This window comes from Empidonax traillii, unplaced genomic scaffold (genome assembly GCF_003031625.1).
Source record: "Empidonax traillii isolate 1590-97213 ecotype Southwest subspecies unplaced genomic scaffold, ASM303162v1 scaffold182:size1009393, whole genome shotgun sequence".
Taxonomy (NCBI): domain Eukaryota; kingdom Metazoa; phylum Chordata; class Aves; order Passeriformes; family Tyrannidae; genus Empidonax; species Empidonax traillii.
The window spans coordinates 301,776-320,942 of record NW_020955375.1 but is presented as its reverse complement, the minus strand read 5'-3'; the positions used below and the strand labels follow the sequence as shown (position 1 = coordinate 320,942).

Below are 19,167 nucleotides of genomic sequence, written 5' to 3'. Positions count from 1 at the left end.
GCCACATTTCCCCTCCTAGCAGCTCTTCTGTGGTGTAAAGACTTGAGGTGCAACACCACCAGGTGACTGTGCTGCTGGTGGAGTCAGGCTCAATTTATTGACACATGTCAATAGGAGGAGGGCAGGAGGAGAGGGGGCAGCAGCTCAGCTGAGACCCTCAGGTGTGATGAGTTCCTGGGCTAGCTGGGTGGGTGGGATTCCTGGCTAGAAGTCCAGGGCACAGATCAAGGCTGTGCCCCGTTTGATCCAGTGCTTCTGTGGCTTGTCCGTAGGAATCTCCACAGCAATCACATAGTTGGTGGAGTGTCCCGTTGTTGACAGTGTGCCTGTAATGCGGGAAGCAAGGGGTGGTGTTGCTGCACACGGACAGGGGAGTCCTGGACAAGTGACCCCCATCCAGGAGCCTCTGTCCCCACCCTGAGCCGGGTGACAGGCTGAGCAGGGCTAGGGGAAACAGGCACCTACCTGCACGGGTGAGAGTCTTGTAGATGGGGCACAGGTAGGAGCCGGACTCTGGAGGTTTGCGGTTGGGGACGGGCAGGAGCCAGATGACAGCCATCTCCGTGTACAGCTCCTTGGGCCGGGACTCTGCCAGCTGACCCGCCGCGGGGTCCCAGCGGGCGCCTTCCAGGAATAAGCCGTGGATGTAGCAGCCCACGTCGGGCTGCTTCTTCAGCTCCTTCACCGATTCCTTCATGACCTGCCAGGAGAGTGGGCATGGGGCCCTTGGGCAAGGCATGTCCCTCGGGGCTCAGACGTAAAGAGCCTCATAAGCTGCTCTTAGTTAAGCCAGCACTGCCAAAGGTGAGCCTGCCCCAGCTCTCAGAGGGGCTGGGCTGTGTTTTTTGGCTGGTCACATCATGTAGGGCAGCCTGTGACAGAGTTGGTGGAGGGGCATGTGAGGAGGTCTAGAGAGGCAGAGAAGCCTCTGCCAGCCTTGGGGAGGTGTCTGGCAGTGTGGGTGGGTGTATCCAAGCACAAAGGGAGTGATGGGTCCACAGGCAGCTGTGCAGCTGGTGGCTTCACCTCTTGGGCAAGTCAGGGTTAAAACTGCTGCCTTTGTGGCCTTCTAGGAGCAGATTCCAAAAAAATCCAAAGCCTCCACCTGATTTACTGACCTTGAAGCTAAAGGAGATGGTGTCGATGGAGATGACGGACTTCCTGGCGAAGTTTTGCAGTGTCCCTGTGAGGAAGGCCTGGGGGAAGAAGAACCCGCTGATCCAGAACACGGAGGGGATCCCGTGGCTGATCCAGTTCTGCAGGAATTCAATGCGCTGCACCAAGTCGTTCACCCAGGATGCCAAGGGCTTCAGCGATGGATAGGCCTGGGGGGCACCCACAGAGGGAGGTGCTGAATGCAGTCAAGGACAGCCCAGATCCCGTGCCCCAGTTGCTGACAGCTGCCCAGAGCCCAGGGGCTGGGAAGAACTGTGAGCTGCACTAGGCAGGGGAGCAAGAGTGTGAGAGACAGCCCAGACCAGTGGTGGTGGTGGCTCGTGACCCATTCCCCTGGTTTGGTGAGCTCTGGTGGGCAGCTGGGCTGGCTGGGGCATGTACCTTGGCATTCCATATCTCAGGAACAGTGTTGTTGTACAAGCTGCTGGCCATCAGCTCCAGTCGAGAGGACATCACGACCAAGCCCTTGAGAGCTTTCAGCAAATCGTTCAGACTTTGAGCAACCTCCTCCAGGAGCTTGTTGTACCTACAGGGAAAGAGCAGAGGAAGCAGAGCAACTCTGCAGTGATTTATCACCCATGCCTGCCCAGAGAGGGTATGGACATCTCTGTACACAAGTGAAGCTCCTCCATGGAACCCCCCAGCCCCAATCCTCTTCAACAGGGTCTCACAGCTGTGCCCCCAGTGCTGAACTGCTGGCAGTAGCAGATGGACACATGGATCAGACCCACAGGACAGGGATCAGCCAAAGGTCCCAGCTTGGACCACACAGTTGTTAGTGTGGCTGCCAACCCCACTGCCATGCTCAGCACTGAGGTTCCCCAAAGGTGGGTGGGAGCAGGGGCCTGCACATCTCTGCTGTTTCCCGGAATGTGATCCCACAGGGGTTTTACCTGATCACCTCCTGCACCAGCACTGTGTTCATGGACTCCTCATAGAGCAGCGGGTATTTGCGGATCACCTCCTGCAGGTTCATGGGAGCAGGCAGCTTTGCCAAGATGTCCTTGGAGGTCTCCTCCACGATCTGGAAGGAAGGCAGCAAGTGGATGAGCAGCTTTCTACCCAGCTCTGTGGCTGCTGAGAAGGGGAAGAGCTAACACCAGGATGGCAGTGCCACTGCTGGCACCCAGCACCTGCTGAGAGCTGGTGTTTGTGGTCACTGCCCGCACTGGGCACTGGCTGCCAGAGCACTGATGGGACCAGGGCACCCACCTCTTCCCTGCTGCGGCCTCCCAGTGAGATGGTCTTGGGTTGCAGCTGTGCAATGGCCCCCAGCAGGGCAAAGGTCTCGTTCTGAGCGAAGGTGATGTCGGCATTGTCGTGTAAACCAAACAGCTCTGGGCTGTCGTTGAGTGGCAGGCCCTTGACGTATTGGAGGTAGCCCTGGAGAGCAACCCACACAGGCTGTGAGGCCAAGAGCAGATGAAGAACCCCAGGTTCTCACGAACTTGTATTCCCCCAGGGAACTGGAAATGCAGTGGGTTTCAGGGAGGAGAGACCCCTTTTGTGCTATGATGATCCCCCTGGGCATATGAGCTGAAATTTCTGACTTGAGTACTTACATTGAGGTCAGAAGAGGTACTGATCTGCTTGTAGATGCCTGATTCGGAATAGGCAAAGTCAGGATTTAAAACCTCAGGCTTGTAGAAATCTTCCAAAATGCTCATGATGCAGCGCCGGTCCCAGTCGTCAGTCACGCGGCCGCCGTAGTTGATCTCCCCAGCTGTGTACTTGAGAACCTGTGAGGGATCACACCATGGCTTTCCAATCCCCTTATGCATCACGAGCTTGTTCCCTCACAGGAGGGGCAGCTCTTACCTTGTAGGGGATGTCTGCGTACTCGTTCAAGAACATCTGCAGCTGACTGATGCAGATGCGGAGGTCTCCGTCCGTGAACTCATAGGGGATGTTGAATCCCAGAGGCCCAAACTTTCTCCTCTCCAGCATGTTCCCATGGAAGAAGCAAAGTGACAGCAGCAAGGATTTAAACTCAGTGACCTGTGGGCAGGGAAGTAGGGAGAGGAGTTGCTTAGCTTGGGAGGAAGCATCCTTGGTTGGAGTGAGGATCTGATGGGACCTGGCAGAGGAGATGTGCCAATTCAGCAGTGCCAACTGGGCTTAGAGGAGGGGAAACCTGAGTCAGGCTGCTGTGCTGGTGAAGGCCATGGCCCACTCCTTGCTCCAAGAGAGCTCGAAGTGCCTTATGCCAGGCCCCCTAAGCCTGTTGCTTCTGTTTCTCACTTAAAACTTCTAAATGGTTCATCACAGAGTAGATGTGAGTTTATTAGAAATACCTCCAGCCCATCTTTATCACATGGGCGCTGTAATGAGGAGGAAGATCTGTTGCTCCTGGAGAGGAGCAACATCCAGGTGGAGACCATACACTGGAGCAGGCATGGAGGGGGGACAGCAAATCAAAGCAATGACCTGGGTCTCACCTTGGAGCAAGAATTCAAGAAGTCATCACTGAAACTAATGTAGGACTTGAGCAGGTTGGCCTTGACCCCACGGGGGGGCTCAATGGTCATCTTGGAGCCATTCTGGAGGATGGACACAGGGAAGTGGTTACTTGGTAGACTGGTGAGCCAGAGGCGAAAGTCCGGATGTACCTGGAAGTCCAGAAGGCAGCAAGTACTCAGAGAGGTGCAGGCACAGCCCCTGCAGCTGCTCCTGCACTGACCCCCTGGTTCTCTGGAGAACCTGTGGGTGGGACTGATCTGGGCTCCTCCAAGGGCTCCAGCCTCCTGCATGTTATCCTCAGAGTAGACACCTGCTCAGTAAAACAGCTCACCTTGGTGGGGTCAATGGCCTCGATGAGTCTCTCCAGTGAGGGCATCCAGCTGGGGGCCAGGTGGCAGTTCTGGAAAAAGACCCAGTTGCCCTGCTCCATGGCACCATGCAACATGGCTTCAGCACGGGGCCCCTGTGGAGGCAGAGAGAAAGAGCTCAGAGACCCTGAGGGCCATGGTGGGCTATGCCCTGCTGAGCTGGACAGCAAGGCAGCAGCTGGGTGGAAGGACCACTGTCCAGAGCTAGGGCCTGGCTTTGCCCCCATGGCTCAGCTGTATCTTTGCTGTCTGATGGCACAGCAAAGATTTTTTACAAGCCTGTGAGAGAGGGTGGAGGGAATGGAAGAACTGTGGATGGATTCAGGAAGTTAGAGGGCACTATGGTGGGAACTGCTGTAGTCCCCACCCCAAATGGGCTTCTCCTGCTAGCAGAAGGCTGGTGAGGAAGGGCCCAGGGGCAGGGGGATGTTTTCACTGTGCTGCCAAGGGTGTTTGACCTACTTGGAGCTTGGTGAGATCAATGGGAGTGCCAGCAGCACACTGCTGCTCCAGGTGTGCACTGGCAGCTCACCTGTCCTTGGCCCAGAGAAATGGCAGAGAGCTTTTGTGTGAACTTCATTTCTTCAGCAAACTTGTAGAGGTCAGCAGCGGGGTCAGTGCCCGGGGACAGCACGAACACCAGGGGGGTGGTGGAAGTGGAGTCCTTGAAGACGACTGAGAGGTCAGTAGTCTGAAACACAGAGAGTTGGTCAGAGCAGAGGAGCAACAGTGGCCCCACACAGCACCTCCTCGCCCCACCTGGCCTCCAGCTCCCCTCCAAGGCACCAGTGTGTTCCTGGGTGCCAAGGCTAGGAACATATTCAGTAAGGACCAAGTACATCTCTCCTCCAGCCATAGTAGGGTCAGGGCAGGAACCACTTTCCCATTTGCCATTCAAACTCTTCCCTTGTACGTCTGCACTATCTGCCCCCTCCTAGTGTGGTTTAACTGGAGGAAGTTAGGAAGGATATCTGTTGACTAAGACATAGGAGTTTTCCCTGCTGTGGGAAGAGCACCACAGCTGCAGAGAGGCAGAAGCACCTTTACTGCAAGTGCAAAACACTGATGGCCCGTTTACCACAATTTGAGTCCTCTTGCTCTACCCCAGTCCCCAGCAGTGCTTCCTCTTGGTTGGTTACCTGTGGCTCAATGAAGCGCTGGTCCAGGTTCAGCACCACAAAGTCCTGCATGGCATTGGTGATCTTATCTCCCCGCAGACACCGCAGAACCAGCAGCTTCTGGAAGGCATCAAGCCCAGCTTCCCACTTCCCAGGCAGGGGCTCTCTGCAAAGCAATTAGGTGCATTCTGGGGGGATGTGCCAGATCCCTCAGCTCCCCAAGAAGTATGCAAATTGCACACAGGCAGCCACTGGGGTTTCAGAAGAGACAAGGATCTTCCAGTCCCTTGGTTAAGGTTGTTGTCTGTAGCTCTGAAACCATCAGCAGGCAAGCCACAGCTGTTTCCTCTAGGGAAAGACCAGATACTCCTGGGTAAGGCATTGTGTGGCCCTTGGTCAAGCAAGGGCCACCCCTGAGGAGACAAGGCAGTGCCTCGTCCTCTCCCTTGCAAGGCACTGCACTGGGAGCAGAGCTGGCACTGTGTCTGTATCGGCTCCCCTTTGCTTTCGCGGGACACCATTACAGCCAGGTGCACTAGAGCTAAGCTGACAACACAGGGGAAACTTGCCTGTGAGGCTTGTGGCTGTCAAAAATGGTCCTGAACTCTTCAAGGTTGGCTGCAAAATCATTGTCAAAGTCAGAGAAATTCTTCAGGCTGCTCAAGGCCAGGATGTCTCCCCACGCTCTCTCGTTCACCCAGGATGGAGCTGGGTTGTCCTTCATCTCCTTTATGGTGCCCCCCGACAGCAGGTACCGCCACTCATCCTGGAAACACGACAGGATGTGGTCATGGATATGGCCCACCTGCCTGAGCCCAAGGCACATGGGTTTGTGCCACATCCAGTTAAAATCCTGTAGTATCTTTCTGGCTGCTCTCCTGCCTGGTGTGTGTATCAAGAATTAAGTGAACTGGAGGATCTGGTGAGATCAACATAGTGATTTTTCAGCTGTCACTCTGCTAAACCCTGCCTGTTCCCTCCAAACTCACTAACCTTTGTAGCAGTCTGGTAGGAAACTGGCAAAAGCTGCAGGTGATTCAGGCTAGGCAGCTCTGCATGTAGGCACAGGGAACAGTTTGAGAGCTGAGTGAAGACAGAGCTTGTCCACCAGGCTGCCAAGCCTGTCCCCAGCCACAGGGAACAAGGTTCCTTTTCCACCTGATACACTATTCTAGGGGTTGAACATGCTGGGCTTGAGCTGCCCTGATGGGATCCCATCAAGGACTAAGGTGACTTGCTCACCATGTCAATTTTCCCATCATTCATCAGAATCCGGGCGCTGACCAGGAAGGCAAACATGAGCTTGTGCTTCTCAAAGAGACTCCGGCACACGTTGCAGTAGAGACTGAAGGTGATGTAGTTGTTGATGTTCACCACCCGCTCCTTCAGTGTGTCTGAAATAAAGGCAGCAACCAGCCAGGGGTTGTGGATGCCCCGTGTGACGTGGAGGGTGCTCTCCGCATCAGCTACGGGTTCCAAGCCACAGGGGCACACCCACACCCTGCCCAGGAAGAACAGGTGCTGCTCAGACTTGGTGCAGAAACCCCAGTGAAAGCACAAGGCTGTGACTCAGTTCCCTAGTGCTGGGAAGGAGCCCACACTGCACCATGGCAGTTGCAGCCACCACCCCCAGGCTGACACACACCGCTGGGCAGGGAAAGCTGCCCCAGGGACTGTGCTGGAGGCAGCTTGGTGACAATCAGAGCCACACCAGGACCAGGATGGCACGTACCTGGCCTGTGCCCCGCACCAACACCCCTCCCACCTGGCCAGACAGGGCAGCAGCAAAGCACTGGGAAGAGAATGGACATGCGACCACATCTTCCCTTGCTGTGTGGACACAAACGGGCAGCTCTGGACTGTGCTGAGAGCCAGTGCAAGCGGCCACATTTGCCTTCACTCTGCAGGTGCCTGAGCTTCTACAGCTCAGGATCAGGAGTGTGGGGTGAGGAAGAGGAGAGGAAGGGGCTGTTCTGGGCAGGCACCTGCTTTCTCGGAGTTACGGATCCCCATTAGGAAGATGTTGAGGAACCACTCCAGTGAGTACTGGTACATGGGGTCCACGTTGGACAGGTCTGAGACACAGAAGTAGAGGATCTGTGAGCGGACGGCTACGGGCACATACTCCAGGCGGGTGATGTTGATGTCCTTTTCTGTCTGCTCTGCCACTGCGACCTTGGCCTGCAGGACAGAAGAGATGTCGCAGTTAGTGCAGTGCCGGCAGGGGATGCACAGCTGCAGGGGTAGAGCACCCCCACTTCTGACCTGGATCTCTCCTGCCTTCAGCTTGGATGCCTCCAACACTTTAATGAGCTCCAAGTCATCTACGGGGTTTCCTTCAGAAGTGCTGAGCCGATACAGGATCTGGTCTTCTATCTCCTTCAGTTCCTGACGCATCTGGGCATTGCTAACAATCAGCTGGTTTCTGTCTTCTTCCAAGTCAGGCCGCTCTGCAGCCACCACTTCTCCCAGCAGTTGGTCTTCCAGGCCACTACGACAAAAGCCATGGAGGTGACATGGGGGCAACAGGCCCAAGGGTCTGAGGACTGCAAGGAAAGAGGCTGAGCAGCATAGGCAGACAATGAGATAAGCAGGTACCTGGGTGAGAGGGTGAAGTTTATGAGGGTGAGCTTTGTGGAGACCTCAGGGCTGTAGTGAGGGTTGGGCAGTTTGGTTGTGATGTACATCTTGAAATCATCATGGTAGGGGATCACTGAATCCCCCAGCTTCAGCACGGTGTTGCCTTGCTGTTTGAAGGTCTGTACCAGAGAGGGACAAATAGAGGAAGGGATGGCTACCTCTTGTGAGGGAAGACATCCTGCTGTGCCCTGGACTCTGCAGTGAGGAGAGAGTCTGAAGGCTCTCAGGACAGAGGAGCTCAAAGCCACCCAGCAGACCTGAAGGCCTGAACCTGAAAACAGCAGCTGGACCCCACAGCCCTGTCTCCCAGGCAAAGATGCCTGCTGGAAGAAGACCAGAGTGTGCAGAAGGCTGTCATTGTACTGGAGCCCTGGCCAAGACATAGGAGCACAGGACAAGCAGCATCCATGTGAGTTCCGCCTGCCCAGGGAGACTACAAACCCACCACATCCCATGGCACCCTGGCCAGATGCCCCCTTACAGCTCAGACAGGTACCCACTGCCCCTTCTTGACAAGGTGGTACATAGGACCTCTTTCAGCAGGACAGGTTCAAGGACTGGATCCAGCTCCTCGCCAACATTCTCCAGCAGGAAGGGCTTCCCAAAGGTAATGGCATTTTCCAGAGTGGTGAGGAAGTCCCGGTCACTCAGCTTGGCCACCTCCAGGCTGTTTGTCTTCTCCTGAAAGGCAGTAGGGGTGGGCAGGGTTTGTGTGATGTCGTGCCCACCTTCACATCCAGCTCTGGTCATTGGTACAACTCTCATTGGGCTGATTTAGCTCCCTAGAGCAGTGGAAATAATCTCTTTTCTTGCTCGACTAGACTTTGGCTATTTTGGCAAGTTTAGCCCATGTCTACAGGCAGCAGAGATTGTTCAGTGGGGCAGCAGAAAAGGCTGGGAACAGGGAGAACCTCCTTCAGAGAGCCACACCCCTCTGGAGCCCCACACTGATAACTCAGATCTCATTTTCCTACAAAGTGAGAACAGCTGGGTGGTAAAAGTCCTCAGGGAGTAAAACAGGAGCAGCTTCCTGAACCTCCTGCCTGACCCTTCAAATGGGCAGTGAGTGCCTTTCTGGAGAGGAGGTGGTGGTTCCTGTTCTCAGCATTTTAGCAGCAAGGACTGTGTTCACTAGTCAGGTAATGCCTTCCTTCTGTTCTAGGGACCTGAAAGCCATTCTGGGAGATGCTGGTGTTGTTCTGAGATTCCCAGAGTGGGAATGTGATGCCTTGCTTGCTTACAGCAGGGCTCCTCCTGCCTTGTGCTGCTTTCCCCAACAAGGGAAATCATCTGGGATTAATGTGGATGTGGAACCTGTCTGGTGCTGGGGAGGCTGGGCTGGGCCAGTGCAGAGGGTCTTGGAGCTCTAGAGCCCAAAGCCAGAGGTTGCTCTGCACAGCTCCTGACAGAAGGCAGCTTCCCCTATCCTGGCAGACCTGGCTTTCCTCCCTCCAGCTCTTACCAGATTCTTGATCCACTTGTTTGCTTGTCCTTGGGGGTCTATGAAGTGAGTCCAGCGCAGGGAGAAGCGGGTTATTACCCCATTCTCCACAGACAGGGCGTCGTTGGGTAAACCAGCAATCTAACGGGGTAGAAAAAGCTGTTGGACACCTGGTAGCACAACACAAGTGACCAGTGAGAAGCCTTTGTTGCTCTGGCCCGAATGCTCCCAGGGGGTGTGCAGGGCATGGTGGTGAGGGTACCTCTGCCAGCACCTAGGCACAGAGCCCTGGGATGGAGCTGTGCTGCAGGGTCAGGCTGGGGCAGGCTATGGCCAGGGCTTGGCTCTGGGCCTATGCTTTGTAAAGGTCAAGGCTGATGCCTTCATTGCTGCTGTTTGCTGCTGCCCAGGTCCTGCTCTTTGTGCAAGGAGCCCAGCAGCAAATCCAGATCTGCAGTGTAGAGGTGCTTGGTCATTATCCAGCTGTTCAGTTTGGGACCTGTCTTTTGGTACAGGTGATCCTACTGAGTGGAGAGCTGAGTGCTCTCTGCCTGAGGCCCCTTCAGCCTCAAGTGTTGGGTTTTTCTGCAACTTGCCTGCCAGGAGCGGATTTCCACGGGGTCTCCGAGGGTGCTGATGAGGCTGGCATCTGTGCTGTGAGGGATGCTGTTTTCTGTCAGCTCCCTCATCCACTCCTCAGACAGTGCCATTCGGTAGTCCCCCTGTCACGAGAAACACCATCACAGCCTTTCTTTTAGTTGCAGCTAGTCTGCTGCAAGCATCTAAGCCCTCCTGTTACCATTCAAATGAAGCCTTGTGCAACCTCTGGCACAAACGGAAAGCGATCCAGGAGGGATCGTGCACCCTTATGTCTCGTTCCTTTCTCCCTGGCCAGGACAGCAGAGCTAACCATGCCCCTTGCAAGGAGCACTGCACGCTTACCGTGAATGGGCCCAGGTAGGCCACAAAGCCAGCTGCAACAAGCACATCCCCACTGCTGTTGTTGATCTTGTCATCCAGGCTCTCCACGGTGTCCTGCCAGCGCACCTTCTCATCAGCCAGGCTGTTTATGAGCTGTGGGATAGATAAGTGGTACACCTGAGAGCTGCTGTGTGGTCTAACCTTGTGTCCCAGACCTGCCACTCTCTGGGTAGTTCTGCAGGTGAGTTCAGTGACCACAAGTTGGGGTGGCCCCTGATATATTTTGAATTCTGTTCCCAGCTTTGAGCACTTAATCCTGGGATTACTGGGCTTCTCTCAGCTGTCCTGGAAACCCATTGCTAGCTGAACAAGCTGTGCACAGGAGGACAGCAGCTTTTCCCATCAGTGAGAAGCTTAGCTTCCCAGTCCTGTTGTGCTGCTGAGATCTGGCCAGGCACTTTCAACCTAGGGTTGTTGTGAGCTGCGGCCACACGGATGTTTTCATCACTGTGCTGCCTGATCTGAAAGCAGGTTGCCTCATGCAAGCAGGCAGAACGCAGCTCTGTCCCTTACCACATCGGCACGGGCCAATCTCTGCTGACACTGCTCACACTTCATCTCCAGCTCCTCCTTGTTGGCTTTGCAGTTGTCGTACTTGGCCTGCAGCAAGGCAATGCCATCTTCAACCTCCTTCAGGCGTTTCTTGGCTTCGTCAAGGACCAGCTGAGTGGCACGCAGGTCCTCTTCTGCCTCCCGCAAGGCTTGCTGGGGAGATGCACAAGGAAACAGAGGGGATGTTGGGCATGTGGTCAGGCTCTTCCCCCAAAAGCCAGAGACGTTGGAGCAAGAGTTGGTTTTCCATAAAAGCGCTTGCTGTTAAGTGCTAGCTACTGGTATCTCAGCATCTCAGTCAGTCCAATTCCTGAATGACAGAGGTTGACCTAACTCCAGGACTAAAAGCAGGGGCAAGGAAGGCATTTCTGCATAGCTCCAAAAAGCCAAGAGCCTGTGTCAGCTTACACAAGCTCAGGATGTGGCCCACTGGTGAAGGGTTCCCAGCATCTCCTGCAGAAGGGAGCTGTTAGTACTGTGTTCCCAAACACCTAAAGCAACTGGGTCACATGGTCTCTTACCCGCTTGGGCTCCACAACCTTGGACACAAAGTGGTACTTGTGCATGGCACGCACCCACTGGCAGATGGAGGTACAAGCTTTGGACACCTTGGCGATGGCAGCTGGCTGAAACTCTTCATTGTCAATGTAGGGCTGGATGGCCTTGATCACGTTGTCTGAAATATTGTCCTGCAAGGAAGAGTGCAAGAGAAATCAGTGATGAGCATGCTAAAGGTCTGATTGAGGAAAGTCTCACAGAACTTCCCCCAGTGGCAGCAGTCTGTCCCAGGACCTGCCAGCATGGTTAATGTGTCACACTGGAAAAAGAGGAATCAAATTGCTGCATGTATAGGCCTGAGAGGTGCAGCTGTGGGATTGGGCAAACCCTTACCGTACCACATGAAAGAGCAGAGGGACAGAAGATGATCTGTGTGTCTGGGTCCCACTGCCCAAGGCAATTAAGTGCAGCCAGCTGACAGGAGCACTTCCAGGCCAAATACACCCCTCTCTTCGGTGCTGCTGAAGGGGTTGCCCACAAGGAGCTCTAGGCTTTACTGCGTGAGAAGGATGTCTGTGAGGTGGTATCTGATCCCAGTCACAGCTTCCTTCTGCCACTGCTTACCTTATCATACTCAGTCAGGCTGTTCAGGAACTGCACTGGGTCCTGGAGAAGGGCCCTGCCTGGTTCCCAGTAATCATCCACCTTGGTGCCTATTTTTTCTCCTGCCACCTTTTTGGGCTTTTTTCCTTGCATTATGCAGACAGCTTCAATCACTATCTTCACACCGGGGGGAGGCCGCTGCAGTGCTCGTACCTTCAAAACCCAAATGGAATCAGTGAGCTGACCTGGTTCTCTGGGAGATGGGGTGCTCATCCCTCCCTCAGGTGGCCCAGGGGACACTGGGACCAGAGCCAGGACATTTAGAGGATGCAATACAGAGGTATTTGAACGTAAAGCTGGTTATCAGAAAGGGCATGGAGCAAACTACAGGTAGGCTGAAAAAGCCTGCTCTGATACTCTGATGGGTGTATCTTACAGGCTGGAAATGTCTTGGCAAAGGAACTAGATCTGTATGGCCCCGGGGAGGAGGGTTGTATGGAAATGGGACACAGGCAGGCACCCCACCACAGCAGTGCTGCGCCCCATGAGCTGGTCTTCAGCACTTGTGGAGGGACTGCTTGAGTTTCCCCTCAAGCAGGCACATAGGAGTGCTGCTGCAGCACCCTTGAGATGGCTGTGTCAGGACCCCTGAGACTGACTCCTGCTTTTTCCTTTCTAGTGCTGACCGTTCTTGCCATGTCCAGCAGGAAATACTCCCAGGCCTTCCCACTGGACACTGCCAACACAGCAGCAGACTTTATGGTAAAACTGAGGCTGATCTACCCCCATGCAGACACCCTCTGTGAGAAGGACTTCGAGTGGCTCCTTGACTGCCCTAAGACTAAGCAGTTCCTCGAGTGGTTCTGCAGAACAGTGAGTGAGGAGAACGTGCTGAGCCCAGCTGAGGTGGAGGCCTATGATGCCCTGCTGGCTGCGGGAAAGCCCATCTTGGAGGGTGATGCCCTTGAGGAGGCATTGCAGATGTGCTGCCAGGTCCCACAGCTCCCAAGCATGATATCAGATGACGAGGGTCTCTCTCCAGAGGCCCTGCAGCAGGAGCTTCAGGAGCTGAAGGACTATCATGACCTGCAGCTCTGGCAGTACAGCAAACTACTGGCTTGGACGGATAAGCTGCAGCAGGAGCAGAGGAACTTGGAGGAGCAGGAGAAACTGGCAAAGCAGGACTCAAGGATGGCTCAGAGGGACTTGGAAATGAAGATTTCTCAAACCAGAGCTGTCTTGAGCCAGGTCAGCAAGGCTGCAAAGCAGCTGACAGAGTGTCATGGGAACATGGAGAAAGGCCAGCAGCCGGCACTGCTGTGCCAGATGGATCTTGGTCCTTACATGAAGCTAGAACAAGAGGCCACTGATGCATTTGAAAACTTCATTCAGCAGGTCCTACCAGGGAGTATCCAGGCTTCAGATGCTCGGGAAACAAGGGCACGGGGAGAGAGCAGCCTGAAGGAAGGGTTGGAGGCTGGGGCACAGATGGACTCATATTGGGAGATATCGGATCAAAGAAGAGGAGCTTCTAATCAAGAATGTGCAAAGACACCATGGGGGGTGGCACCAGAAAGTCAGGGAATACCGGTCCAAGAATCAAGGGCAGAGCTGCTAGTGGAGGGGAGGAATGAGCGGGAGGTGTTGAGCATAGAGGGTGAGGAGGAAAGAGATGACAGCCAGGAAGTCACAGATCAAATGAACACCAAGAAAACATCGATGCCAGAAAGCCTTGGTAGTGATGAAGATGAGCTACTGGAGGACCAAGATAGCTTCTGGAAGGAGATGCGCCGAATAGAGACAGCACGTATTTGTGCCCAGAGGGAGGTGATAGTCACGTCAGCAAAAGTGGAAGGCAACCATGCTGCACTGGAGTGGGCCCAGAGGACTCTGGAAGCTCTTGAGGATAACCAGGTAGGGCTGGTGCTCCCATTCCTCTACCATCCCTTGTGGCAGGGTCTGCCTATGCTGCAGGCAGTCCCTCCTGCTGAATGCTGGAGCACAGCTGACATGTCAGGAGGGGGAGGTAGAGCCAGGCAGCACAATGGTGCACCCTGACACCAGCCTGTCTTGCCTTCCCCCTGCACAGCAGACAGTCAAGGCAGAGCTCCAGGGCCAGGCTGAGGGACTTCAGAACCAGATTCACATCCTGTGCTGCAACATCACACACACTCTGACCTACCAGCTGCCACCGCTGCTGAAGGCAGAGGCCCGCCGTGCTCACCTGCCCATCCTGCACAGGCACCTCAGCCTGGAAGCTGCCTGGCTGCAGAACATTGCCAGGAGGCAGGAGGAGGCAGCTGCGTGGCTGTTGGGCCAGCAGAGCCGCCTGGATCTGCTGGAGCTCCAGCTGAAACGGGAGAGACGGGAGCTGGAACGCAAGGCTGCTTGGCTGGGGGAGGTTGAAACCGCCATGAGGGAAGAAGCCCAGAGTAGGCTGCAGGAGCAGCAGAAGTACTTCAAAGATGCCAGCTCCTCTCAGGAGCATCGTCCGCTTAAATGGATACACCCCAAAGACCTCACTGCTGCACGGTAAGGGCCTGTGGGGACTGTGTGCATGAGGAACAAACTACATGTGGAGGAAGTGGCATGGGAATGGCAGAGGCAGGCAGCAGACCCAGGCTACCAGGCAGTCTAGCAGTGCTCTTCTGCCAATGCAGAGCCACCCTGACGCCGTGGTGGTGTGAAATTCCCCAGAAGATGCCATCTGCTTCTTTCTGGCTGGCTAGGGCTGATGTAGCAAAGTATGGGCTTGGAGAAGGGAATGAGTAGGGAGTTTTTCTAGCATGTTAAAGTCGAGAATCTAGAGGCAAGTCTTCAGCCATGGAGAAAGAGAGCTGGGCCCCAAGGAAGTCCAAGCTGCTTGGAGCAAGGCCTTTCTCTGGCTACACTGATGGGGTCTTCTCAGTCTTCCCCACATAGTTCTGTAGCAGCTGGTGCTGATGTCTGCCAGAAAGGAGTTACAGACTGGCTCTTGAGTCAGCCTGGTCCTTTATAGTGCTCTTCCCAGAGCTTCATGATATGTGCTGCTCACTGGGAGTGGCTGTCCTCTCATTGTTGACCCACATCTGCTTGCATCCCACTCTCGAGCGCACAATGACCTGTGGGCCCTGTTGTTCCTCGGTGCTGGCACAGTACTCACACCTGTGGCTGGCTGTGCTCCCCTGCAGGCTCTGGGATATGCTGATGCATGAAGATCGTGAGAAGCAGCCTTTCCGCAGCTATGAGGCCATAGCAGCCAAGTGTTCCCAGTTGGTTGAGGACAAGAGGGCACTGGAAGCCCAGCTGCTAGCTCCTATGCCCCAGGTACCTGCCCTGGAGGCCTCCATAGAGCAGCTCTACCGGCAGCTGTACAACACCTCCAACCAGCTGCAGCTCTCCTCGCCGGTAAGGAAGCACCCCTGCTCTCCAGGCCTTGCTGGGTGGAACAGGGCTGGGAGTAAGAGCCCTCTGCCAATCCTCCCTGGGTGCAGGAGGGAGAACTCAGTGCCTCTCAGCCCACAGAGGGAAAGGAGGTTGGCCTGATCCTTGCCTTATCCCAGAAACTATCCAATGAGGCAGTGGGTGGCTGGGGACAAAGGTGATTCTCACTGTGTCTCACATGTGCTGTAAAGTGTCGAGATCGGGGTGCCTTGGTCAAGGTGTTCCAGTAAGCTACTGCTATTCCTTGGACTAGGAGTTTTTAGAGACCAGAGCTTGGTGGGCAGTTTGTTTCTGGTGGTCTGAGATGTTCCAAAGGTGTGAGGAAATCCCCCTCTTTCTGCATGTTCACATAACTTTGGGTTCTGCCCCTCAGGAGATCACTGAGCTGATGGAGCAACTGATGACCATGCAGGACAAGCTCCACAAAATGCTGGAAGACCTCTGGAGTGACCTGCAGATCAAACGCAGGTCTCTGGAGGACCCCATCCTGCAGACAGAGCGCAACCTTTACGTGTATTTTTACTGCAATGAAGATCGGCTGAGAGAGGAGGTGGAGGGGCTCGAGAAGCAGGCAGCAGCTTCCTCCAAGGGATGCCTGATGGAGCTGCCCTATGCAAAGGAGTAGTAGGTCAAAGGGATGTTTGCACCCTGCCACAGTAGTGGTGTCTTCTTTTGGTTGGGCTAGGTCACTAATCCTAGACTAGGAGAGGATTCTGGTGGTCTCTGCTCCATTGACAGGTTACTCAGTCATGGCCCAGCAGGGTCTAAAAGAAGCAGGGAGCTTATTCCTTGGATGCAGAGTTTCCCAAAACTGGGTTAGATGATGTGTAAGAAATTGATGCATCTTGTGGCATTGGAAGCCTTGAATAGGCAAGACACTCCTCATGTGACCTCTACAAGAGGATGGGTGCTGCAGGCATGTGGACTGACACTGTCTATGTCCCACCCTCTGGGGAAAAGAATTTTGTGTCTTTTGTGGGGAATAAAAGTGTGTGTTATTCATAACTGCAGAGCAATAAGCTGTCCCAGGGTGGTAAAATCTTGTACTTATTGAGTGTACTGTACTCTTGTACAATGGGCTGTGGGCTGTGACACTTCCCAGGCTCAGAATCGCCCTTCTTTCCCTCTCTATCCTATTTCAAGCCAGCATTCCTTGAATTCAGCCCACTGCCTCTTCTCTGCCTGTGTTTGATCCCCTTTCAAAGAGCCTGTGGATTCAGTGTCCTGCTAGCTCTGTCCCTGTGCTGGGCAGTCAGTACTCGGGGTTGCATGGTGGTACCTGCTGCCCGGCACCATGGGGTGAGCCCTCCTCCGTGCCTTCTCCAGGACAAGCTGGAAACACCCAGGAGCCACTTACTGCCTCTGCCCTTTAATTTTCACTGAAGGAGTGAAGGTGAAAAGCTGTGTGGGCAGTTGCCAAGACTGAGCCCAGGGGGATGGATAGAAGTGCTGGAAAAGGTTGGGGATGTTGCAAACCTATAGAAGAGGAATTGCTGCAAAGTGAGAGGCTGTCCTTGACCAAACCCAATTCTATCACCCTCTCCCTTGACACAGTTACCTCTGTAACATCATTTCTGTTGAGGTTCTTTAGGCTGGCAAGAGCAGCATCCAGGGCTGGGAGGGCTTCAGCCAAGTCCTTCTGAGCATCGTCTGCAATGGCTTGGGCTGTCTGAGCTTTCTCATTAGCCTTTGCCTCCTCAGCCTGCACAGCACTTCTTGTCTCTTCAGCCACAGCTGTGTCCACCTGCAACACCAGAGCCAGCCTCAGAAGCATGCTGGAGGCACAGCACCCCTTGGCTAGGTAAGGATCACAGCTGTCCTGGCAGCTTGTCTATCTTCTTCCAGCAGAGACTGCAGAGACCTAACTGCTGGGGGGGATCCCCTTCCTGTGTCAGTCTAGGAGAAGGTTTTTGTCAGCCTGTATAAACCATCCACAAGTTCCAGCTCTGTCTGTGCCTGGAATGGTGTTAGTCTTCCAGGACTTAGCTACTCTACCCATTGGCACAAGGTGAGGATGCATAGCAGTGTAAATTTGTAGGGAGATGGAGGAATAAGAACATGTGCTTAGGTGTTTGTTTCTAAAACTGTCACTTCTGCCTACCCCCAGGGCTAAAACACTATCAGGAGGCATAAAGGAAATGTGGAATATAGCTAAATCCTTATCTGCTGTGTGGGAACTTGGGAGATTACAGATTCTTTCCTCTCTGTATCCACATGATGTTAATGTCTCTGTTCACTCTGTCCCAGTGTGGCCATCCCACAGCAGAGTATGAGCTGGGAGAAGGCACGCAAGGAGAGAAGGCAGTGACAGCCAAGACAGGACAGTTCCCTATTCTGCAGTGGCATGAATGCCTGTGTGATGATCTCTGAGATTTGGGCTAGCAGGGACAGGCTGCAGCTGGATCAACTCCCTAGGGATGGGATGTGGGGGAATGATCCTATTCAGCAACACTGGTCTGGGCTTAGAGATGCTCAGGTCACCTGAGGATTGTGTTAGGAGTGCTGCTAGTCTGTGCTTGCAAGGACAGTGAGGAAAGGATGCTGGTAGCTTGGCTGATTGACCCCTGGGTGGTGGTTTCAGACAGGGGCATGTGAGCCACCACTTCTGCCAGCAACTGGTCCCACCAGCAGCAGAGCAGTTTTCTGCCCAACAGAAGGCAGTTCTTGCTGGTAATGCTGTTCTGCACAAATACCTGCTGTGCCAACTTGAGGCATTTTTACAATAGATCAAGCAGGACCACAGTCCCTGCCAGGCCCCCCAAGCCTTGTGTCCAGTCCAGTCCAGCTGGAAAGTGCAGGGCTGCCCAGCAGCGGTACCTTCAGCTGTTCGATGGTTGCCTCTGTGTCCTTGGCTGCCTGTGCCAGGAGAGGGCGGGCCGACTCCAGCTCCTCCTGCATCTTTGCTACATCCTCTGCTGTTCGCAGGAGCTGTGGAAGCAAAGCAGAGTGAGGGTCGGGCAGCAGCTGTGGAAAACACCAGGAAAGGGCTGTGCTGCCCTGGTGGGTGCTCCCTAACCGGTGTCAGGCTGTACAAAGCAGATCTTGCCCTGGTCCATGCTTAAACAACACTGACACTGTGGCGTGCTCATGAACAGTAGTGCCTAATGGTGCCTGCACATATTGGGCATTACTTCATAAGCTCATGGCAATCAGGCAGCAGGATGATGTTTCTGTTATAGGGCTTCCAATTAGAAGGTTAATAAGGAACATCCTGAGAGATGAACTACACAGAGGTCTGTAGTCCCCAAAGACTAGGGACCATTATTCTCTTAGTGCTGTTACAGACTCAGACCTTCAGAAAGACTGGCCCTGGCAGAAGGCATAGTTCTCACTTGCTTTAGTTTTTACACAGGAGGTGTGTAGAGCATCTCACTGCATCTCTGCAGCTATAAATACACTGCTCAGAGTGGGTAAGGGGTGGCCCCACACGTCTCCTGGGTGTGAGGGACGAACCTTGTCCAGGCCACCTTTCATCCTGTTTTTGGCTGTCTTCAGTTCCTGTTGCTTCCTTCCAATGAGGGAACTGAAGATGCTGAGGAACTCGAGGTAGCTCTTGGGAGTGATGTAATTGTGTCTGCCCAGCTCTGCTAGGAACAACTGACACTTCTTTGCCACACTCTGATGGATTGCTACACATACTTGAATCTACAAGGAGAAAGGAAAGAAACAATCTTATTCAATGCTGAACATGGGGTAGGCAAGTGTATGTGATGCCCAGAGAGAGCACAAAGGGCTTCCAAAGAGCCAAAGTACACAGTCACAGCAGAGCTTGTGCATGTGTATGGGCTTCAGTGCCACAGAGGGGTGACAAGTGGCCATCCTGTTTCAAGGCACACAAAAGCCATCCGGTTCTGCATTTGAAGGGCCCTGCCCTGACACATTTCTGCTGCAGGGTAAGACCTTTCTG

General features: G+C 54.2%; 1 protein-coding gene across 3 annotated transcripts in view; it reads right to left on the bottom strand.

Moving 5' to 3' along the window:
• Window positions 1-88: 88 nt before the first annotated feature.
• DNAH1 (dynein axonemal heavy chain 1) overlaps window positions 89-19,167 on the bottom strand; it is a 72,107-nt gene continuing 53,028 nt past the window's right edge. For all 3 annotated transcript variants that reach the window (XM_027886193.1, XM_027886196.1, XM_027886195.1), the window contains exons 53-79: window positions 18,714-18,905; window positions 18,078-18,188; window positions 16,819-17,004; window positions 11,859-12,050; window positions 11,258-11,425; window positions 10,698-10,889; window positions 10,146-10,277; window positions 9,800-9,925; window positions 9,225-9,344; window positions 8,294-8,443; window positions 7,721-7,881; window positions 7,388-7,613; window positions 7,108-7,303; window positions 6,365-6,516; window positions 5,692-5,888; window positions 5,144-5,288; window positions 4,537-4,695; window positions 3,968-4,099; window positions 3,615-3,785; window positions 2,995-3,174; window positions 2,739-2,915; window positions 2,389-2,559; window positions 2,070-2,200; window positions 1,558-1,702; window positions 1,119-1,325; window positions 466-700; window positions 89-326 (exon numbers count right to left, since the gene is read on the bottom strand). In XM_027886193.1, coding sequence (XP_027741994.1) covers window positions 205-326; window positions 466-700; window positions 1,119-1,325; window positions 1,558-1,702; window positions 2,070-2,200; window positions 2,389-2,559; window positions 2,739-2,915; window positions 2,995-3,174; window positions 3,615-3,785; window positions 3,968-4,099; window positions 4,537-4,695; window positions 5,144-5,288; window positions 5,692-5,888; window positions 6,365-6,516; window positions 7,108-7,303; window positions 7,388-7,613; window positions 7,721-7,881; window positions 8,294-8,443; window positions 9,225-9,344; window positions 9,800-9,925; window positions 10,146-10,277; window positions 10,698-10,889; window positions 11,258-11,425; window positions 11,859-12,050; window positions 16,819-17,004; window positions 18,078-18,188; window positions 18,714-18,905 — 4,476 coding nt within the window. In that variant the 3' untranslated portion in view covers window positions 89-204. The remainder of the gene's footprint in view (window positions 327-465; window positions 701-1,118; window positions 1,326-1,557; window positions 1,703-2,069; window positions 2,201-2,388; window positions 2,560-2,738; window positions 2,916-2,994; window positions 3,175-3,614; window positions 3,786-3,967; window positions 4,100-4,536; window positions 4,696-5,143; window positions 5,289-5,691; window positions 5,889-6,364; window positions 6,517-7,107; window positions 7,304-7,387; window positions 7,614-7,720; window positions 7,882-8,293; window positions 8,444-9,224; window positions 9,345-9,799; window positions 9,926-10,145; window positions 10,278-10,697; window positions 10,890-11,257; window positions 11,426-11,858; window positions 12,051-16,818; window positions 17,005-18,077; window positions 18,189-18,713; window positions 18,906-19,167) is intronic.